Below are 23,729 nucleotides of genomic sequence, written 5' to 3' on the forward strand. Positions count from 1 at the left end.
GCCTTAAGTTGCTGTTGACGTCCGTGTCCTCCTTGACGTTCTTTGGTTAAAAATAATTATTTCCTTTCTTCTGTTTCTGCTGTAAGGTGTCGAGATAATATTTGTGAATGCATCGATGGATTCTGTTTAACGGGAATTGGAGCAGTTGTCAAAAATGCCTACAGGGTAAAATTGATTTTCTATTTAATTGGTGAAAATTGCTACATATGACACTTGCGTATTTCGCCGGTCGTTTATGATTGATTGATTGAGTTGGTGTTTTAAGTCCACTTTATGCACAGTAAGGCTAATCGGGACTGGACCTACAGTTTTATAAAGGAATCCGAATCACTATGTTCCTCCACCGGGAACCGAACCCTGAACCCCCGGTCGTTTAGGTAAGGCTCTACTTTACGTCCTTTTCCTAAGGAATATGTGTCATATATCGTTGGAAAGGTTATTGTATAAGGAATTCAACAACATAAATCCCAAGGCGAGGAAAAATTACCCGGAGGAGGAAATCGATAAAAACATGTTGTCCGGATATGCATAATTGAAGGTACTGAGGAAATTTTACGATGATGAAGCGCATATTTAGGGGTGAAATGGGTGCTAATGGAACCTAACCTAACAGGCCTAATCTAACCTCGTAGGCATACCTCGTCCCCGTGAATGGTTACAATGATGAAGCACATATTTAGGAGTGAAATGAGCGCTAATGGAACCTATCCTAACCTCGTAGGCATACCTCGTCCCCGTGAATGGTTCGTTGGGCTATCGTGAACAGAAAGTGTAAAAAGAAAAAGGTACTTACCCGAAAGATGCCGGCTGTCTGCAAGCATGGTTTTGAACGATGCACTAAATTATCTAGTCCCAAAAGTACTTTTCAAGCGCTTCCTGTTCCAGAAATCATCCAACCAGACGTACGCCATTGTGATCTGTGATCATACACAGGCTAGACTCTACTTTACATTCTTATCTGCATGGTGATTGCTTCTTTGCGTTCGTGGTGGGGCAGCCGGGGCTAGAGTCTAGTTTACGTCCTTCTTGCGCACTCCTTCTTGCCCGTTTACAAAACGTGCTAGCAGACAGCCGGCGCTTCGGCATCCGTAGGGTAAGTAAGTTTTTCTTTTTACACTTTCCGTCACTAACCATTCACGGGAACGAGGTATGCCTACAAGGTTAGGTTAGGCCTGTTATGTTAGGTTCCATTAGCACTCATTTCACCCCTAAATATGTGCTTCATCATCGTAAAATGTCCTCAGTACGTTCAATCACGCACATCCGGACAACATCGGTTTTTCTCGATTTTCTCCTACAGGAAATTTTTCCTCGCCTTGGGATTTAGTTTGTTGAATTCCTTATACAATAACCTTTCCAACGATGTATGACACGTATTCCTTATGAAAAGGACGTAAACTAGACTCTTACCGCAGCCGGGTAAGTGCCTTTTTCTTTTTACACTTTCTGTTCACGATAGCCCCACTAGCCATTCACAGGGATGAGGTATGCCTACGAGGTTAGGTTAGGTTCCATTAGCACTCATTTCACCCCTAAATATGTGCTTCATCATCGAAAAAATTCCTCAGTACGTTCAATTACGCATATCCGGACAACATCGGTTTTTCTCGATTTACTCCTCCAGGAAATATTTCCTCGCTTTGGGATTTACGTTGTTGAATTCCTGATAAAATAAGCTTTCCAACGATATATATGACACATGCACCGCAAACTCAAAGAAGCAATCACCACGCAGAACGCACAAGCAAAGCACACCAAAAGGCAATAAGGACGTAAAGTAGAGTCTAGCCGTCATTTATACATTCGCTACACAACAGTGGTATCTAACATTATCCACCTCATGTATACTATTTCGGTCAGCATTCGGATTGTGTAACAATTTTTACACGTTATCTTGGAGGATGAAAAAATGCATTAATAATGCTAGAAATGAATGTGGAAGAAAGGAAGTGCCCAAGTTCCAAGTGTGTAATTCTGATGTCGTCATAAATACAAGCTTTCTAAGAAAAGAAAAAAAATTGGTCCCAAGTTCCGATTGTCTAATTCCACATTGTGGAATTTTTTGTCCAACATCAAAAGAAACAGTAGGCCAATTGTCAATCACCGTATTCATCCCGTTCGTTTCCTCCCTGTCATGATAAAGAATTGAAATAATAACATCAATTAGGTGAGGCCAATATCTGCTTCGAATTAACCAAATTCCAGTCCTTTGAACAACACAGTATGTGGAATAAAAAAAACATGAAAATAGTGATGGACCATTTGTGTACTACTCTTTGTCATGGCTGTACATAGACATTTTTTTGGTACTTGTTTACTATCCTTCGGACACATTTATTTATTTTTACAGAAGAAACTACTTACCGTAATAAGTTCCTGTAGCATTGTCGAACATCGGGAAGGTGTTTTGTGTGATGTGGGAATGTTTCATAGCTGAAATTCATGTTGTTCGTTGAAAATTAATTCTCCGACGGAGAATAGCTAGCCCCACGAACCATTGGCGTGTGGATAGGTTAGTTCTGTTAGGTTAGGAAACAGTTAAAATTTGGTGTTGTGTTAGTATCAGGATCTAGAAATTGGAAATAATTGCGAACCATTGGCGCTAGCCCCACGAACCATTGGCACGTGGTTAGGTTAGTTCTGTTAGGTTAGGAAACGTAGTTAAAATTTGGTGTCGTGTTAGTATCAGGATCTAGAAATTGGAAATAATTGCGAACCATTGGCGCTAGCCACACGAACCATTGGCACGTGGTTAGGTTAGTTCGTCTCAGGCAAGCGAAAAGGCCTATCAGAAAGACGTACTGGTAATGTGAAAAATTGCAATTAATTTAATCAAAACAACGTTGATACACCTTCAGGAATGTTCCGCGAAGCAGATATGTAAGTACGAATGTCAAAAATTGACGAAACGAAAAAATTAGAGGTGTCCGAAGGATAGTAAATTTTTACCGTTTCTATTTACTAACTTTGTTCTCTATACCCCCTGCTTTACAATCAAAATATTGAATAAGAATGGAAGGTAAAACTGTCATATGCGGGAAATCTCTCTAACTCGTTTATTCTCTACTTTTTTACATTTGCACTTACCTATTCTGCATTGCGAAAGATTGTTTAACAATGGATTTAGCTTTTTTCAACGAAATTAGTATCTATTGTCGACCTATCGAGTAATTATTGTTCGTTCTTTTCTCGCTTCCTGAACACGCAAAATGGCGGACAAATCTTGACTAGCATTGTGTTTCAAACGGCAAAGCAGTGTTTCAACCTTCTTAACAGAAAAATTCCCGCATAGCCCCGAAAATCATTCACGCATAGCCCCAAAAACCATTTGGGATAGTATGACCATCCACGAATAGCCCCAAAAACCATTCTGGATCATATAACCATCCACGAATAGCCCCAAAAACCATTCACGATAGCCCCACGCACCATTATGGTAAGGTTAGGTTGGGCAATATAGTGAAAAAAACTGTGTGTTTGGAAACACTTACCGGGGATTGCGTCATCAGATGCTCGCAACATCCGGTTCAAGTACATGGATGGAAATGCAAGCAACAGCTTTCGTGCATCGGACGGACATTATTATAGGAAAATACATGTTTTAGCAGGAAAATAGTTTGTAAAATGCGAGAAAACACTTCCACGAACTTCCGAAATTACAGAGAAACTTAAGTAAGTACTTTCTCCTGTAAATTTGAAGAAATCCATTTCCCGCATATGACTTTTACTGAATGGGAAACATCTTGCTCCATCAGTGTGTTTTCCAAGGCAAGAAATTCTGCTCTGGCACTGATCAGTGACATTGTCGGAATGTGGCCCCAAATCTTTTGTTTATTAATTGCTTCCATTATAGCTAGTATCTTTTTGGGGAATGACTAAACCAAAATAAATTTAACTGTTGAGTCCATGGACTTGTAACTCGCCTTTTTTCTTCTTATTTAACTGAAACACGTATTTTCCTAATTAATATTATGTGACACTCAGAACGTAGGACATTTATTGCTATTTTTGAAATTCCTCCTGGACGCCGAACAAAAAGCTAAAATGTAGTACATGTCCGGGGAAAAATGGATGTCTGGTAACCCTACCATTCGTTTACTGTTGTCCTGTAGACAGCCTGCTGCTCTTATCTACTTCATGCACGTTGGTCGCAAAGATGTATGTCATTAAATGCTTTCATTGTTTGTTAGACGGGTGAGGTTTAGGACCCCTAGGGTACTCTTAGCATTAATAAAACATCCCTAAATGCTCTCTTTGTTAGGTTAGGTGGGTCAGACTTAGGGCTCATATAAGGTGACCAGATTTTTAAAACAACAAAACAAGACATTTTTCATACTTTGCTGTAGGCAAAACTGGACGATAAAATGTACACATTTTTAACATAAAACTGTTTTGTCGTAAATGCTTATGTTTGAAAACTAAATAAATAAATACTGTGTATATAACTTAAATAATATGGTGACATGCACTGCACTCCAACCAAACAGTCCTTTAGGATTGGAAGTCATTCATTGATATTTTTAAGGGTGCCTGTAGGATTTGGAGGGGGAGGGGACCAAAGTAAGTTTTCATATCTTGACCTTGAGTCATAGAAATTTTATTATTAGGCTCAAGTCTACTATTTACGTAGAAACTAGATTTGCCTTGCTTTCTTTCCATAAACATCTATCACTTTGTTGATGAAGAGTTCTTTATCTTTTTGTACTTTTTCACAATGCACAGATATCAAACAGATACCACTTAATCTACTGTTCATCATGATACTTCTTATTTATGTTTTTATGTGCGGAAGGGTACTTAAAAAAAGTAATAATTCGAAAATGGTGGTTGTGAATTATCAAGGTCAGATCACGACTTCAGAAAATTATTTCCTGACTTTTCTTATTCTAAACAGCCAAGAAATTCCAAAGGATCTTATTTAAAAGTTGATAAATCTGGATATTTTCTGCGCCACAAGTGTCTGAAATTTCTTTAAATTATCAGTTTTTATTCCAGAAGTGCATAAACAATCACTTGAAGGCAGTGGCGTCTCGTCCCTTGGGGCTTCCGGGGCTTAGCCCCTAAAGAAAAACGAACGTATTGACGTAATTATCAATCACCATAACGCATAACTATCACACAGTCTTTTAAAAGGCGATTTTTACCCACGTAAATTCATCGTCTGTTGCAATGGATACGACAGCGCTCCTAACGGCATTGATGTCAATTATCGTTTCCCGGGGCACGTCGCAAAGGAAGGCGTGGCCTACACCCACCTACGCTACAGTGAAGGTCACATGCTAGCAGAGAGAGAAGGGGAGAGTCCTGTGGATTTGAGTGCTGATTCGGAGCTAGTTCCTTCTCGTCGCGTTCGATCTCGCGTGTTGTTCTGTAGTGTTTTGGTGGTTTTCATTCGCTATGTTTGAGTGAGTTTGGCAGGGTTGATGTTCGAACACAAATTGATGAAGGACATAGGCTGTCAATTACAAGACACAATGAATTTGTCCGGAAAAATAAGCTTATATTAAATAGAATTATAGATTGCTTAAAATTCTGTGTTCGACATGAACTTGCTCTACAAGGACATAATGAAAGAGAACAATCTTTAAACAGAGGCATCTTCCCAGATTTATTATCCCTTCATAGAAGAGGGAAAACTAAAGAGGGAACTTCGTGTTCTTTATTGTAGTGAAGAGTTGAAAAACTTAAACTCTATCAGTAGATTGCATTCATTTTTTATTTAAAATTATTTAGAGGGTACTTTTTCAGAAACAGTAAAAATGACAAACATAATTTTAATAACTCCAGTGGCAACAGCTGAATCTGAACGATGTTTCAGCACATTGAAGCGTATTAAAACCTGCTTAAGAAATGCAATGGGACAAGACAGACCAAATGCCTTGGCACTTGCTTACAATAGAGAAAGAATACATTTCAAACATAGAGGGCTTCAATGAAAAAGTAATAACAAAATTTGCTGAGCAGAAGAACAGGAGTCAACGTTCGTAGAAAGGTATGTTTCACAACAATACCTGTTTCTTTTGTAATCATGTGAATTGTCATTATATTTTAAATTCTTTAAAAAAATAAGTCCAGTTTTGTAGTTTAGAAGAAGATAAATACCCGTTTTTTTTGTAATTCATGTAATTTGTCATTACATTTTAAATTCTTTAAAAAATAAGCCCCAGCCAAATTTGAGGTTTTGTAGTCTAGAAGAAAAAAATACCTATTTTTTGTAATTCATGTGAATTGTCATTATATTTTAAATTCTTTAAAAAATAAGCCCCGGCCAAATTTGAGGCCACGAGATGCCACTGCTTGAAGGGGAAATAGTGTGTACAATTCGACACTTTCACCATTTGAGAAAATTTCAAAAATTTCCCGACTTGGTCTCCGAACGTCAGGATTATTAATATTTCTGGTACCTTAGTATTATACGGACTACCTCATTTGTCTATGTTAAATTATATTCCCCTCGCAAACATGAGTCATTTACCGTACCACGCAAACCCCCAGCTTTTGCTAAAGGTCAGGCGTTCAATTCAATGCTTTTTTTGTTTAACCTAACCTAACCTAAAATTTAACGTAGACAAATGAGGTAATCCGTATAATACTAAAGTACCATATTTGCTTCCCAAATCACGTCCCAACCAAAAATGTTATGTACCGCACACACCTAGTTATGGCAGTCAACATGATTCTAATGTCTCTTGTGAAAATGTTCTCTCACTGGTCCCATCTCATTCATCACTTCGTCATATTTGTTTACAGTTCATTAACTTTTTACTGCAGAGTGAAAACATTGTCTTGTCTTCATAAAAATTTTAGCGTGGTGTTCAATAAAACGGTGTGCCCTGAAAAGAACTAATTTGGACCCTTTGACTAGTTTCCACCCCTGCTAATCTCATCACATGCTCGTATTCGTGGTTATGCTCCCTCATTGGATAATTATATGGCATACTATAGAATTTACAACTAATCACAACAGCAGTTACCATATTATGGAACCTTTCTATTGGATTGTTTCAGGGATGGAAGTTTGTGGGATACTGCCATCAAAATAAACAATGAAGACAGAAAGTCGCTGGGTTCCACCAACCAAAAGGAAAGGACCATTATTTTACTTGGAAGCAAGGGGGTGGTATGTGTCTGCTTATATTTTTACTAAGAATATTAGTATAGTTATAGAAATTAGACAGCTACAAAAACTTACATGTGAATTGTTCGTTCATAACTGCAGTTCAGTAGAATGAATTTGTACAGCATCTGGAAAAAGAAAACAGCAGCTTGTCCCACTTACTGCAATGCTTTACAGAGACTGTACAGGGTGTCTACCAGTCTGGAAAACCTGAAAAAGTCAGGGAAACTTACTATGTTTCTGGAAAAATCAACATTTTCGTGGTAGTGCACTAAAAGAAGAAAAAATGACAAGCTTGAAAGTGGGAAAAGTACTCTCCAGCTTGATACTCTCAGTATTACCCATGGTTACATTAGAAATTGCATATTAAATATCGTAGGAGCTATTTTCAAGTAGAAATCTACTACAGTAAGTGACTATTGGTATTTACCACTTTCTTGCTTCAATTTTTGGGTTGTGTTTGATCGATATTAGAATTAATACGTATATTACTAAAGTGTACTATTATGATGTATTATTTATGCTGTAGTTGTTGTGATTTTTATGAGAATTATTTTTTTACCATTGGCCAATATGTGGCAAGTATTCTGTAAAGCTCACCCCCAATGTCCCTATCCAACAGTCATTTTCTGTCCAGTTTTCCTTCTTGTTATTGCTTTTAACTTGATGCACTGGGATTATAAGTTTGGTGTTTAGCTAAAATGTAGTGGCCTTCTTACACATTTGTGTAAATACATAAATTGCCTTAATGACTTGGCCTGGAAAACTTGAAAAAGTAAGGGAATTTTATTTTTACAAAATTGTAGGCACCTTGCATTCATTTCTTGTTTATCCCACATATCCAAGCACATTGTACAGTCACGGACACTGCCGGCTTGTAACGATTCCATTGAAAGTCAATGTATTCATTACAAGCTGGCAGTGTCCATGACTGTACATACTTGCACTATAGCTCTTTTCAGTTCTTACGTCGTGCGCTCTAGAAGCTGGCAGGGGAAGTGGGGAGTGGGGAACATGCCGCTGACCAACCAGAGAACAGACCACCTAGCGGTGGAGCTGAGAGTTACGCAGTTGCGGGAGGAAGCTGCAGCGCTAACTTCGTTCTGCACGTTGCTGTGTTGCCAATTCACAGCGTTGCTGATGGTGTTTTGCCCCAGTGTTGATTCCTGTTTGTTATGAGCGGAATGTAGGAATAACATACGTGGGAGTAATGGTTGTCGCGTCGTTTATTGCCTCACTGCATTGTTTCTTCGATAAACGTGTATGTGGCATGTGATGACGTTTATTTGTACTCTCGTTATTCCATAGGGAGCTTTGTGCTTATTAACGCAGTAAGTATCGTATGATGGCGAACAGGAAAGAGGTAGTTTGTAGCCAAGGCAGGAAAATAATCAGTAGGGTTCATGGATATTTTCAAAAGGAAGCAGAAAACAGTAGTCCCTTGGTAAGTGTGCACAAAGTGCAACAGAGAGTGTTGGAAGCTTGTGGAGTGAGTACGCGAACTGTGCAGCGTGTTGTTAGGGAAGGCAAAGACAGTCTTGAGGCGTCGGGTTCCACGTCATTTGAATCACCGCGCAAACGAATCAAAAGGAACAGTATCACAAAGGCAATCGACGGTTGCGATAAAGATATAATAATAAGAATTATCCTTGGATATTATGTAAAGGGTGAATATCGAACACTGAACAAGTTTTCGTTGATTTGCATACACAAATAAGCTTTCAGTGGGGAGTTTCGTCGTTGTGGAGGATACTGAAGTATATGGGGTTCAAGTACAAAAAGAGCAATGACGGTAGACGATTTCTGATGGAGAGAGCCGATATAGTTACAGCCAGAGTAACGTTTTTGCGAAAAATGCATCTTCTAAAAATAAGGAACCTTTGCCCTATATAGGTATTTCATTTAGATGAAACGTACATACATCAGAATTACGCTCCAACGAAAATCTGGCAAAATAAAGAGGGTACGGGGGTTTAAAAGTGCCCATGGATAAAGGTGGGCGCATTATTGTTTGTCACGTAGGTTCCAGTCACACTGGTTTTCTACAGGAATGTAAATTAGTTTTCAGTGGTTTTTGCAGTTTTTAGATACGCTTGACGAAAGGAACATCAAAGACGCAGTGATTGTAATGTACAATGCTAGCTAACATTCGGTACAGTTGGAAAGAATTCCTACAACGTATACACTTGATATCATACACTTATCGGTATTCTACTGACCACAAGATGGGGATAATACGCATTCTCAGACCATACGCGAACAATGGGACGTCTGTATTTCATGGTTCTTTCGATTTCAACTCGCCTTTGTCAGCTACTCTGGCAACGCTGCAGTCTCTCTCTCTAACCGGCCTGTCTCGTTGCGCTGGATAGGTCGTTTCCCCGCTCTCCACTTCCCCTGCCAGCTTCTAGAGTGCACGCCGTAACAACTGAAAAGAGCTATAGTGCCATCTGCTGAGAGGCACAAAACTATTTCCAGCTAGAGTGAAGTAGGCAAAGGTGGTGGTTTGGCATTCTCATGAACAATGCAAAGTGAGAATTGTTATCATGTTTCATGTTTACTTAAATTCGACACTCGTGTGAAATGTTAGTAGTTGCTTTCTTTAAGTGGAGAATTTTGCACTGCTACAGTTTTTACACATTTCTTTCCTGTTCACAGCTCAGGACTTCAGGTAGAGCTGCCATGGAGCCTTAGGAGACCATGTTGGATGTTGCAGAAATGCTACATCAATTCTAACACTTACTCTTTCATAATTTGAACTCATGAAAAGATGCCTATTTATACAATACTTTTATTTTTATAACCTCTCATGGGTTCATCCTTAATTCGAGATAATATTTTGTAACCTACCAGGCACGTATCCAGAGGGGGGGCTTAGGGGGCTTGAGCCCCCCCCGAAAGTTTTAGGTTTACACTAGATAAAATGAGGTTTTTGGTTTCTTGTGGTGTGAAATAAAATAATATGACAATAATTTAAGGAGAGAAATAATTATCGAGGCAAGACGGAGAATGTTCCGTAACCCTGTTATTGATAATAGCACGTATCCAAGATGGGGCACAGGGGGCTCGACCCTCTCCCCAGGAAATTTTTCAATTTAAGTTAGATAAAATTAGGTTTTTGGCTTCTTGAATAATGTGAAAATAATTTAAGAAGAGAAATTTATCGAGGCAAGACAGAGAATATTTTATACCCCATGTTATTGTTAATAGCACGTATCGAAGGTGGGCATGAGGTGGCTCGAGCCCCCCCTCAGGAAATTTTTCAATTTACACTAGATAAAATTAGATTTTTGGCGTCTTGAATAACGTGATTTATAAATCTGAGAGAAATAATTATCGAGACAAGACGGAGACTGTTCTATAACCCTATTATTGTTAATAGCACGCATCCAAGGTGGGAATCAGGAGGCTCGAGCCCCCCTTCAGGAAATTTTTCTGTTTACACTAGATAAAATTAGGATTTTGGTTTCTTGAATAATGTGATGATAATTTGGGAGAAATAATTATCGAGACAAGATGGAGAATGTTATATAACCCTGTTATTGTTAATAGCACGTATCCAAGGTGGGGTTGAGGTGGCTCGAGCCACCCCCAGAATTTTTTTTATTTTTTACTAGATAAAATTAGGTTTTTGGCTTATAATAATGTGACGATGATTTAAGGAGATAGAAAATTATCGAGTATCGAGGCAAGACGGAGAATGTTCTATAACCATGTTGTTCATAATATTGCACGTAAACTTTTCTTGCGCTTTCGGTGTTGTCGCAGCGCACTTGAACACTATGTAGAGACAGACTTGTCAGCATTTGGAAGCTGCACAACAAAGGTAGCGCCACACGTAGGGCGATTCGTTGTAATATCAAATCTCTGGAAGGCGGGAGAGGGTACGTTCTTGAATGAGAGAAGGAGTCAACTACTGGCGATATTAACGAATCGTTTTATCTGTGGAACGCTCTAGAATATAACGAGGATATAAATACGCGGATTCAATTTTTCGATTAGTGATCAGTCAGCGTCCTCTGGTTGCTTTATAAGATATAGTGATTCGGAAAATGAAGACATTGACGACTGCAGAACTTCCGGGACCTCAGTGTAATGCTAGTTCGGGTCGAGGGCTGAAGAGATCAAGCCCCCCCCCCTCTCTCTCTCTCTGAAGTGAATATTTCAGCAGTACCGGATATTGGAGTGGTTTATTAAAACAGAAATAAGCTGGATAGATCAACTGAAAATCAAAGTTTTGAGTGATGATTTAGTTTTGCCAGAACTAAATTTCGTACATGCAGTCCGAGAATTTCATGGTATAAAAAAATACTTTTGTTTAAGCCTACTGGGTTCGAAACACATTCAAACACTTAACTACCATAAAGAGACAGCCGAATATTTTATGAATGTCAAGAAGAGAAAGCAAGAAGATGTTGCATATGTAGACATTTTAGGTGGAAATTGCAGGCTCTACCAGGACCCGAATCAGGGCTCTACCAACTGAGCCACCTAGCCATCCTTGACTTCAACCGATTTTTCGTTAAAATGTCTACATAGTACATGTCCTGTGTATATCAAATCGTAAGGTGTTGCCTGTATAGTGAACAAGCACAGAAAATATAGGAGAGAGAATAAAACTGAGGAGCATTCCCACCGGTTGAGGAGAATTTTTTCTTCTTCTGTGGTCAACAAGAGCTACTATTTCGAGGTGACAATGACAGTGGCTTAATACGGGAGATTTCACACCGTGTCGCCTGAGGATTTCACAATTCGAAATTAGGTTTGTGAGGCCTTTTGTGTCGCTACGGTGTGAAACGTTGCTGTTGATTGGCCCATTCCAATCGACATGTATCGCGTGTCCCTTTGGTCTGAAACCTTCCTAAGTCTTGAAAATCGAAGTCGCAAGGATGGAAAATTAGGGCCTTGTTAAGGTTAGGTGTGAAGGCAGGCAGACAGCACCGCAAAGGATCATATCCAAAACTGCAGGAAGAACGCATCTTACTTCAATCTCCAATACGGAATGATAAAAACTTCTGGTGAGTTGATTTTAAAAAATGTGTCCGAGATAAAGAGTGGCGTGCCCAGGATTTTCGGAAGGGAGAGGGGTTACGCATACTATTTTTGGTGGTCAGTCCTGAATTTTGCCAATTTTTTCCTGTCTTTGACGTTCTTCTTTTTTTAAAGAAAAGGAATACTGGATCAAATGGGGTTATGACCTCACCAACCCTCCCTTGGGCACGTCACTGGAGATAAATGAATAAGCATTTGATCATACTGGGAGACGAAACATTAGATGTGTTGGGAACAAAAGATTTCATTGTGCATTTATTGTTTCGTGATCCACCTGTATTCGAGAAGACTTCCTTTGTTTCGTGCGGATATATGACAAGACAGCGGAAGCTGTGACAGTCATTTTTGAACACTTGTGAATGCTAAGGCTTGAATCTGAACAATTTGGTAGGTTTCGGCTTTTATAAGAGCTGCAAACATTGGAGGACAAGACACGTTAGTGGTGTTCAGGCTCGAATCAGAGAGAAATATTCGAGAGGTGTCTGCGTCAGTTGGCAGCCCACAATTTGAATCTCGCGTTGTCGAGTGGATTGCCCATCCCATGCATGTGTAACAGCTTCGTAAAAAACACTCAAATACACCATAGATGTTTTTATGCCTGATAAGAAGAAATGGACAAACACACATACTGAGATGGTTCCGGCACACAATGTTAATGCATGGAAACAGAGGAGTCGAGTGGTAAAAAATGTTCCGATTTCACGTTCTGATTAAAATGACAGCCTTACAGTGGCGACGATTTAAGGGATAGTTGCTCCCCATTTTTTTGCCTCAATATTATGCCCTGTTAATGTTAAGCCTTGTCTACCAAGAGAAAATGAACTTTCCTTGCACCACATTCCGCCCCCCCCCCCCCCCCCCGTTTTTGAACCCAATTGCCACCACTGGTCTTAAACATACAAGTGTGAGGTTCTTACTATCTTACTATACCCCTTAAAAAATTGGTGTTGAGCCCCCCCCGAAAGGAATTCCTGGATACGTGCCTGTAACCTACCATATAACATTATGATGGTACAATGTTTATTGGTTTAATTATGATTTACATAATGAAACATTGCTGGAAATCATGAACATTCCTGCCACCATAATTTAGTGGTCATCAGAGAAAAAATTGTTCCATCCTGCACACATATAAAACTATAGCCATAATTATCATGGACTACTATCATCTGCATCCTAGGTTGCTACAACAATAAAATTATAAAAATAACTTAGTTACATTTGAAGATACAGAACTGAGGTACATTTTTCAAATAAGTAACTGTAACTCAGTGAAGTAACTAAAAGCTATACGACGCACGTTTTTAGAAGCGATATATGGAGCGGAGCTACTGATAGCGTGTCCTTGGCGACCAGCCAATGGCAGGAGTGTAACGTTGTACAGTTAGGAGACTGTGGCACGCAAGTTAAACGCCTTGTTCTGCATTTTTTCTTGCGCGCAAGAAGTTTGCATAAAACTCGCCACTTTAAGGTTAATCATAAGATGGGGCACGACATTTCGAACATGGCCGTCCAAGTCCCATGAATTTCCGTCGCCTACAGCCGGAGTTATTGCTTCTCGAAGAAACACGGGAAACAACACGTGTCTACACACAATGACCCTTTCGTTTTCCTTCCATGTTCCGTCTGTTGTTTTTTTTCGTTGCCACTGAGTTGACCCCGCTGAGTTGTGTCTTGGTAAAGCTATGGGTGTCAAATTCGGCTCAATATACACAATGACCCTTCATTGTTGTTGGCTTTCACAAACATTGCGAGCCAGTTTGAGTTCAGCATTTTCGTAACAAGGGCGGTGTAAGACAATTATAATCGTACGCCACGAAGAAAAGTTGTGAGTGGATTCAATACAGCCCTTATTGATTGATTGATTTGATTTATTTTACTTCGCTTTTCTGCACCTTTTGGCTAATCGCGAAGATGAGGATGGGTGGTGATATGATGAAATTGATGAAGGGAAACTTACAAACACCTATGCCTGGGCTGGGATTCGAACCCGAGAACCCTGGCATCATAGCACACTGTGTAATACAGCCATTATGTTTGATAGTTGTGCAATAGTTTGTGCTCCGTGAGTGTTATTAAATAATGTCGTGCCGGCCCCTATGGTGCAGTGGGGAGCATATCGCGATACGATGCCAGGGGCCCCGGGTTCAAATCCCGGCCTGGACATGGATGTTTATGAATGTCCATTCATCAATTTCATTATATGATCACTCATTCCCATTTTCGCAATTAGCCAAAAGTGACAGAAAAGCAAAGTAAAACAAATCAAATGAAATTAATAACGTTGCTCTCGAAACGTAGTACCAGTAGTACAGGCACCGAGGGTAAAATATTACGTTTTCACAAGACAGTTAAAGTATTTTCTTACTTCAATGAATTGGCGTCGAAAGAAGTGCATGCTGAAACAGTGTTTTCTCAGAGTCTAGAACTTACGGCTAAAGCGTGTGGTGTATTTGTTTTTACTGTGTTGCGTAATATAAAACAGGGTAAGGTATCTACCACAGAAATCGGTGACCCCCTATTAAAATCTCCTGGGAAACATGCCAGAAAACAGAAATGAGCGATGATGATGATGACCTTGCAGGTAAACATGCACAATTGCCGCATATGGGGAAGTGAACACCCCCACGTAGTGATGGAGTGGGAACGTGACTCTCCGAAAGTGACTGTGTGGTGTGGATTGTTAAAGGACAGGGTTATAGGCCCATTCTTCTTCGCGGAGCCTACAGTTAATCAAGAACGTACATCGACATGTTGGAGCTGTATGTTGTGCCACAACTTCCTCGTGAAGTGATCTTTCAACAAGTTGGCGCACCATGCCATTTTGCGAACATTGTGAGGGATTTCTTGGATCATGAGTTCCCAGATCGCTGGATTGGGAGAGGTAGTTCATGGATTGCTTGGCCCCCTAGAAGCCCAGACATTACGCACTTGATTTTTTTCTGTGGGTGTTTATCAAGAATCAAGTGTACCAGACACCAATTCGTGATCTACCAGATCTACACCATCACATTCATGCAGCTATCGCTAATGTTACGCCTGCAATGCTGCAAAACACTTGAAGAGAAGTGGAATACAGATTAGATGTCTGTCGCGCCACTAATGGTGCACATATCGAGGTGTATTAGGTATGTAAAAAAACATTTTGAGTTATCATACTTGTAGAAGCAAACCGCCAATAAATATGTCAAATACTTCTCAAGTTATTAATTTTTACTTTTATTATACTTTTAGAAGACTTCTAAGCAACTTATACATGAATCAACGAGTTAAAGTGAGAACAGGAGACGAAATGACAGAAGGCTGTGAAATTGGAAGAGGAGTACGACAAGGATGCTGCCTATCGCCTACTTTGTTTAATATTTATTTAGAAGATATAGTGAAAACTTGTTTCCAGGGCACAGGAGGTGTCAAATTAGGAGGAAGAAGAATAAACTGCATAAGATTTGCTGATGACATGGCATTATTCGCTGAGGATGAAATAACCATAAATAGTATGTTAGAAGAGTTAAACAGCAGCTGTGAGCAGTATGGGATGAAGATTAATGTAAAGAAGACAAAGGCAATGGTTATAGGACGGAAACCAAGGAATATTAATGTGAGAGCAAACAGTGAAAGAATCCAGCAAGTGGATAGCTTCAAGTACCTCGGATGCACTATAAGCAGTGACATGAGCTGCAACCAAGAAGTGAAAATGAGAATCGCAATAGCAAAAGAAGCTTTCAATAGAAGAAAAAATGTTTTTTGTGGACCCATGGACATAGGTCTAAGGAAGAGATTAGTGAAATGTTTTGTGTGGAGTGTAGCACTATATGGTGCAGAAACCTGGACGTTGAGAAGAAATGAAGAGAAACGACTCGAAGCTTTTGAAATGTGGACATGGCGAAAAATGGAGCGTGTAAAATGGACGGACAAGGTAAGAAACGAAGCCGTACTGAAAAGAGTTGGTGAAAAAAGATCTATACTGGAGACCATCAAGAAGAGGAAAAGAAACTGGTTAGGACACTGTCTAAGAAGAAACTGCCTGCTAAGAGATGCCTTGGAGGGAATGGTTGAAGGAAGAAAAGTCCGTGGAAGAAAGAGATATCAGCTTATGGATGATATTAAATTAACTGGGTCGTATGCTATTACGAAGCGTAAGGCAGAGAACAGGGAAAGCTGGAGATTGCAGTGAAAAACCTGCCAATTAGGCAGAAAACAATGAATGAATGAATGAATACTTTTAAGCCGGACACCCTGTATATAAAAGTTGAATATTGGACAACGAATTCTCTGTGTTCCCCTTCCGCTAGCAGTTAGTTTGACAACAGCGCAAGAGCGCTGGCAGCATATTGGTTGAACTCATGTTCCTTCTAAAAGCGTACGCCGTATAGTCAATAATTGAAAATAACTTTCCAAATAAGTTAAAATGAATTAGTATCATTGAACTAGCTATTGTTTAAAAATCATAATTATTTATTAAATTTTTAAAATTTATGTTCATTATTGTCCTTCATCTGTATTCATGTCTTATTTTTTTAGGGTAAAACCTCCTTAATACATAGGTTCCTTGACAACAATCAGCCAGTGAAACAAACCCTTGCTCTAGAATACACTTTTGGAAGGAGATCTGGAAAAAGTTTGGTAAGTTAGTCTTTCTCTTGTGCACTAAAATTCCTTTGATCTGAAAATCCAATTTATCTGGGAAGAATTTTAGTAAATTTTAAAAATACACAAAAACCTTTTTTTTACGTCACTTTAATCAATAGTTTATAGTTGATTGATTGATTTGGTTTATTTTTACTTCACTTTTCTGCCACTTTTTTTAGATCCGCAACCACAATCAATAGTTCATAGCATACACAAGTGATTCCATGTGTGATTCAATGAACATGTAATACATGATGATTTTTTTTTTTATGTACAGTGCATATTTGATACAATATATTGAGGATAATCTGAAATAGGTGTCGTATGTCATATTTCTGAATGTGCACATTACAATTTAGACTTTTGTGTCAATAAATTCAAGAAATATAGTGAAATTCTACTAAATACTAATTTATTATGATAGTATTAACCTCATTAGTCAGTTCTGTGCAACAAAGTTTAGAACAAATGAAGTGTGGATATATCTGATTCTGATTACTATCCGTGACAAAAATATTGAGCCCTCTGTTTACGTGCTTGTAAAATTGTACTCCGTGGGAGGAAAAAAGTCAAATATACCTCATTGGAAAGCTAAAAATGTCTACTTTTAGATAAAAGCAAGACAAATTGATTTTAGCTCTGTCTGTTCTCTATTCAAACAAAAATGTTCGTAAAAGTATAGTTATTTCGTGTGTGTTTTATGTAAGTCAAATTCAATCGTGTGTAGCTTCTTGAAAACCAGTCGTAAAAATATGAAATTTCTTGTCATTGAAGCTTGTTTATGTGTAAATATCTCGGCCATATATAATGTTGCTATCATTTGTGGAACAGCCAATATTAATGTTTAATAACAGTGTTGCAATCTCGGTAATGGTCAGCCCAATGGCGATGCAAAGCATATTAAAAAATAAGCATGGAATAGAAATCAAATTTTTATGGCTTATCTTTTCATATTTTGCGAATTGAAAATGACAGACAGAATTCTTCCTCTTGGCAACCGGCTCGCATGTTTTTCGTCTTGTTGTTATGATGAATTGCACTTTGTTGCCACACGCTGCCGGCAGCCCTTTAAACTGTGCGTTCAGCCAGCAGCTTTGGCACGGAAAGTAAGCCAAAAGTTTTGGTTACAAAGCAAATTGTGCACAGAGAAGCATTGTTCAGATGCTATAATTGACGAATGCAGATTTTCTTTTATCACTCTTGTGTTCCTACCATGAATTATAGCCTGAACTCGCACACATACATAAGATCCCTTACATGCACTTTTTCTTTCCTGTTTTTCTTTGTTATGAAGTTGCTGTTGCTGTACATCGCAGGCACGTTATTTTTTTATACAGAGGAGACTGCGAAGCCAGCAGTCATAGGTTCCAATATTTGGTAACATATTTCATTGCCTTCATCAAATCAAGTTCATCGTTGCACTTATTCTTTTTAAATGGACGACATAAAATGATACGGAGAAAATGACGTTCATATAAAGATTGGATAAAAGCTAGAAAATATAACAATAACTAAAGTATACAAAGAAAATGTCTTTCTTTCATAATATGATAAATTGTTTATTCATTATTTTACACTGCCACAATGTTTTGGATCGGACCAACGGAACGTGCTTCCAGTATTCCCGCAGCGTAGACCGTGTAACTGCAGCAAAGCGGCAACACTGTGCAAGTCACCTGCAGCCCGCGGAGTCTGAGATTGGCCGCATCTCGCCATACGTCATCTGCGCGTTTACCATATTAGGAGTGGTCAATAATAATGTATATCTGTGGTCATACTTGAGATACACATGTTAAACTTCTGGATTTGGATCAAATGTGTCATATAAACGGCTTCTTACAATTTAATTGAATTTGCAATTACGCATTTCAAGATTGCACGTTTGCCTAAAATTTCAAATTTTGAAGCATATAGTGAAGATCTGTATTTGACTTCTTCCACAGAGATGCAAAAACAATCAGTCTTCACGTACAAAAAATCTCAATATTATATCAGTTGTGGATTAGGAACTGTATGATGTTAAGTTCCCCGTTCTTGCAAACTGGGAGAAAAAATACACTTTTTAGTGAATTTTTCATTATAGTACGAAAGTGCAATGAAGAATAATTTTTAAATTATGCTTATTAAAAAATTGACCCTTGAAGCTTTCCAATGAGGTATATTTGACTTTTTTTCACCCACAGAGTACAATTTTACAAGCGCGCAAACAGAGGGCTCAATATTTTTGTCATGGATAGTAGTTCCCTTGTGGCTTATCATAGGTACGACGTGATTGTACCTCACTCCAATTTGTTTAAATGGGGAAGTGAATTAACTTAAAAGAATTTCTAGCACAATGTAACATTTAATTTTAAAATATAAAATAGGCCATAACGGGTGTGGTGAAGCCAGTGCAGAGAATGAATTCAGTGTGTAACTTAATTTAACTAAAGACATTTTCAAAGCATAAGATTAATTTTTTTCACCCATGGTATAACAGTCCATGAGGGCCAGTGCCTACCTACTGACTGCCAGCCTCACTCCCACCCACCTCTGGTGGGATGATCCAGCCAGTTACAAGGTGACATGTAGTCAGCAGTGTTGTAGGTTTCCATGACCATGTTGAGCTACTCATTCCTATCTCTCCAATCTCCTCACTATGGTGGGCGGCCATGGATCTCAAACACAGGCCAAAATTTCAGGAGGAAAGTTGGTACACTTCCCCCAGGAGACTCGAACTTGTAGCCGCAACCCATGTCTACAATGCATGCCATCAGCTTAATTAACAACACATAAACATTTAACTAGTAATTTTGATGACCTAATAACCTTTAGGTCATAAACTTCTCAAAATTAGTTATGATGTATCTTAGAAGTTTTGTATCTATATTTACAGGTGAAGGATATCTGCCACATTTGGGAACTTGGTGGTGGAACCTTGTTCACGCCACTGCTATCTGCTCCATTGGCTGCTGCCCAGTTGCAGCATCTCACCGTGTTCCTTATGCTTGACTTGTCATGTCCCCAGCAGCTGTGGTTCACTCTGGAAACCCTGCTCCAGTCACTGAGCACAGCCGTTCAGCAAGCAGCCACCAAAAAGGGAATGGACAAGATCTTACAGCAAGAAGCTGTTAACAGAATTGGAGAAGATCATCCAGTAAGTTCATTATAAATTTCTTCCTCTGTTGTAATTGTAACTTCATTTTTTTAAATCAACCTTCACAGTAAATGGTAAAGTGCTCCCCTGTGCAATGCACCATGCCATGAAGCCCTATAGGGGGTGTGGGGTTAGAGCCCCACACTTTCTTGATCACGGCCGAAGGTGGGGGTGATGTCATCAGCAGCATGCCCCTGACCGCCTTTACCCCCCAGAGTTTCCTCCAGGTTCCCACTTTATATGATGCTGGGTGAGCACCGGAGCCACTTGAACAAGTAGAAAAAATCTCGGTTCTCCCCCGCCGGGATCAAACCTGGGTCTTCGCATGGTAGTCAGATGCCCTAACGACTGAGCTATCACGTGTCGGCCTTCACAGTGTGTCCCATAATTTCCAGACTGATGTCGTAGTGCATTTACATATTGCATAATTTTTAAAACACCTATTCTCCAATTTACCTTATGTTTTCTCTCTCTTGCTGGTAAATTTGAATGTTAGGGAAGGGCCCTCTTAAAAGTTACAGTAACAGAAGAGAAACCACTCTAGGTCACCATGTCGGAAATAAAAACCAAAGGGTTCAGCATTGCCAATACCTGATTAGGGCTGGGGACAGGGATTCCAATTTCCCGAAAACTATTGTGACAGGTTACGAAATGTGGTGTTCCCAATACGAGCCGTTGACAAAGTGCCAGACTTCGGTGTGGGAGAGCCAAGGGTCCCCAGAACCCAAGAAAGTTCGCCCGTGGAAGTCCCGTAGATATCAAGACGATGCTCATCATGTTCTTGGACTCCGTGGGTATCATTTGTAGAAAATTTGTTCCCAATGGACATTCGGTCACAGGGGAGTTCTACCTTCAGGTTTTGAAGTGTCTGTGGACAAGAATTTGATGGGTACATGCACAATACCGACGACAGTTCCTTTTGATTGACAGTGCACCAAGTCACCAGTCTGTGGTTGTCCATCAGTTTTTAGCCTCCAAGGGGATTGTTCTGCTTGATCATCCACCTATTCTTCTAATCTGTCTCCTCCTGACTACTTCCTTTTCCAGAAACTGAAATTGTGGCTGAAAGGGACAATTGCTGTTGTCGACATTCAATGAGCTTCGACCGAGTATCTCAACCCTTCCCGTTGAAAACTTCCAGAAGTGTTTTGACAAACTGTATGAGCATTGCGTTCAGTGTATTGAAGCACAACACCCAAGAGTATCATTGCGTTTGTGTTTCCTGTTTTCTCGTACTAGTCTGGAAAATACACTGTGTGTATTGTAAAATTGTCATAAATTTCTGAGAATGAAACAAGTAATTATGAACTAGTCTTATTCTGATCCTCCCAATATAAGTCAATCTGATACAATGTCCTCAATAGGTATACTTGATCGAAAGGCAAGCATACTGTGAAAATAGTTCTACATTAGCATGCAATGTTAATTGGACATTATCTATTGTCTATTATCTGTTACCTATTGTGCTTTAAACTTAGTTATTCTAACATTACGTTTCGCAAGAGCACCTCTTCTCTCGTCTTCAGGTGAAATTTATTTTGCGGGTGGTGAAATTCAATCCTAACCTAACCTAAGACAGACCTGTGATTTTACTACAGATTTGGTGTTCAAACCAACTACTCCACGGTGCCCCTCAGAATTCTGCACTAATTTTTGCTCCATTTATGCTACTATTTTTGAAGATAAGCGGTCCTATTTGCTTGAATTATACAGTGGGATGATTTGAAGGGTTTTGGGCGATTGTTATGAAGGCAGCTTCTTTTGCTTTTCCTTAGTTTCCAATTTGGTTCTTTGTGTAGTACTGTTACATTGCTTAACTGAATTCTATGTGATTCACTCAATGCATGTGGAGCTATTTTTGACCTATCTGTTTCGCCTTTGTGTGTGTGTGCTGCTTCAGGGTTCCCACACACCTGGAAAACCTGGAAATCTCAGGGAAAACCAATAAGCCACACTGAAGTACATCTGAAGGACCAAAAAATTCCCCTGCCTGTGATGATAATAATTACAACTAATAAATAGCAATAACAACAACTTCAGTAACTTACAATACAGAAGCTACTGTGAATCTACTTGTGATATATGTTTATTTTGCATTACAGAATAATTGATATTGTGTCCATTTGCAAACTTCTGTGTGTCAAAAGTGAAATTTTATTTTAGTCACTCTAATATATTTTGAAAAAGTGTTCAACTCTCACAATTAGTCCTTAATTGTACCTAACACAGAGATGTCATTTTATTCTTGGATTAGTTGCAATATTGGTATCAGAAAGTAATAGTAATAATTTGGAATGAACTGGTATGAACGTTTTGCTGATATCAATAAACTACTGATAGAAAATTTACTGTTAACACTAGTCTACAGCCAAAATGCTTCGGAAACCAAAGTACCAGAATTTTAATTGTCATTTTCGAACTCAGCACATCAAAATCATTAAGAAATGGCTTATTTTATTTCTAAAGAAAACAAAAAGTTGGAATTTGTTGACCAGTGTAACCAATATCCTACTGATATAATATAAATTGCAAATGTACTTCCTTGAGTACTGATTAATCTGTCTCATCCCTAATAATAATAATAATAATAAAGAAGGCTAGGATGGTATGGCTACGAAGGGGAAATGAAATAGGCCATTGTAAAATAAATTTAAAATAGTAATAACAGGGTGGTTACTCACTGGGAATTCCTTGAATTCTGGAACTTATGCATGAATTATTTGCTCTGGGAATTATGCGTGATTTCTGCGTGAATGTTTCTCCGTAGACGTGAAAAATTGCAACTTTTATTAGTATTTTATTGATCTAAATTAATTAATTGAATTGATACATATTTATAAATGCCTTGATGCAATTTTTCCACAGTTTAGTTTTTATTTTTATCAAGGAAGGAAAATATGTCTGCGTGCAAAATAACACAGAATTCTCTCAATTATTTTACTTTTTTAGTGTCCTTTGCAGAACCTGACAGATGGATGAATATCTAGAAGTTGATTAGGTAAATTTGAGATGGTAATTCTTACACAATTAACAATTTTTTGTAGATTTGTATATCCCGTAATATTTGACTTGTGCTTGTAGATATATTTTGAGTCTGAGTAAGTGAAATCACACCTTAAATGAAATATTTTAAATATATATACCATTTAATTGAATTAAACTAGAATTTTTGAATACATTGGAATCACACAGATCCTTTACATTGTTAATATATTTGTGTGTGTGTGTGTGGTGAGAAGTAGTAAATGTAAGGTTAAGATGGAGAAAAAATATGTTTGTATCCTTGAATTTTTGGAAAGTACACCTTGGAAACCGGGAATTGTACTAAAATTTTATCATGGTCCTAGAGTGGCCACCCTGAATAAGCTAGTTAGTTATTGAGTACTTTGGATGATTTTTGAGGATTCTGGAAAACTCTTGGAATCCTCAGGGAAAATGCATTTACAGTTCATGTGGGAACCCTGTGCTTTTGTTCATCTATTCTTTTCTGTAGAGGGCATCCTGATTCTCCTATGTTTAAAGTGCTAGACAATGGATAATGTCTAATTAACATTGCATGCTAGAGGTTGCTATTCTTGCCTCTGTTCTTAACATTGCCAACAGATGATACTCACTGTACCTTCCCTGGCTTGTACATTGTGCTTTGCATTGCACAATTCTTTTTTTTGTCTTTCTTTCCGCAGACATGTTTGTGAAGAAACAGTACATATTGCTTAACTTCAAGCCAGTATTTTGGTACATCCTTTTAGAGGTCGAATTTTGATTCTCTGATTACTTGCAGAAGGCTTTCCAATG

General features: G+C 38.7%; 1 protein-coding gene across 1 annotated transcript in view; it reads left to right on the top strand.

Moving 5' to 3' along the window:
- The first annotated feature begins 6 nt into the window (after positions 1-6).
- LOC145985829 (cytoplasmic dynein 2 light intermediate chain 1) overlaps positions 7-23,729 on the top strand; it is a 36,444-nt gene continuing 12,721 nt past the window's right edge. The window contains exons 1-4 of the mRNA XM_083119921.1: positions 7-165; positions 7,009-7,120; positions 16,691-16,792; positions 19,674-19,934. Of these exons, the coding sequence (XP_082976047.1) occupies positions 155-165; positions 7,009-7,120; positions 16,691-16,792; positions 19,674-19,934 (486 nt within the window). The 5' untranslated portion in view covers positions 7-154. The remainder of the gene's footprint in view (positions 166-7,008; positions 7,121-16,690; positions 16,793-19,673; positions 19,935-23,729) is intronic.

The sequence above is a fragment of the Lepisma saccharinum genome, chromosome 3 (genome assembly GCF_977018435.1).
Source record: "Lepisma saccharinum chromosome 3, izLepSacc3.1, whole genome shotgun sequence".
Classification (NCBI taxonomy): domain Eukaryota; kingdom Metazoa; phylum Arthropoda; class Insecta; order Zygentoma; family Lepismatidae; genus Lepisma; species Lepisma saccharinum.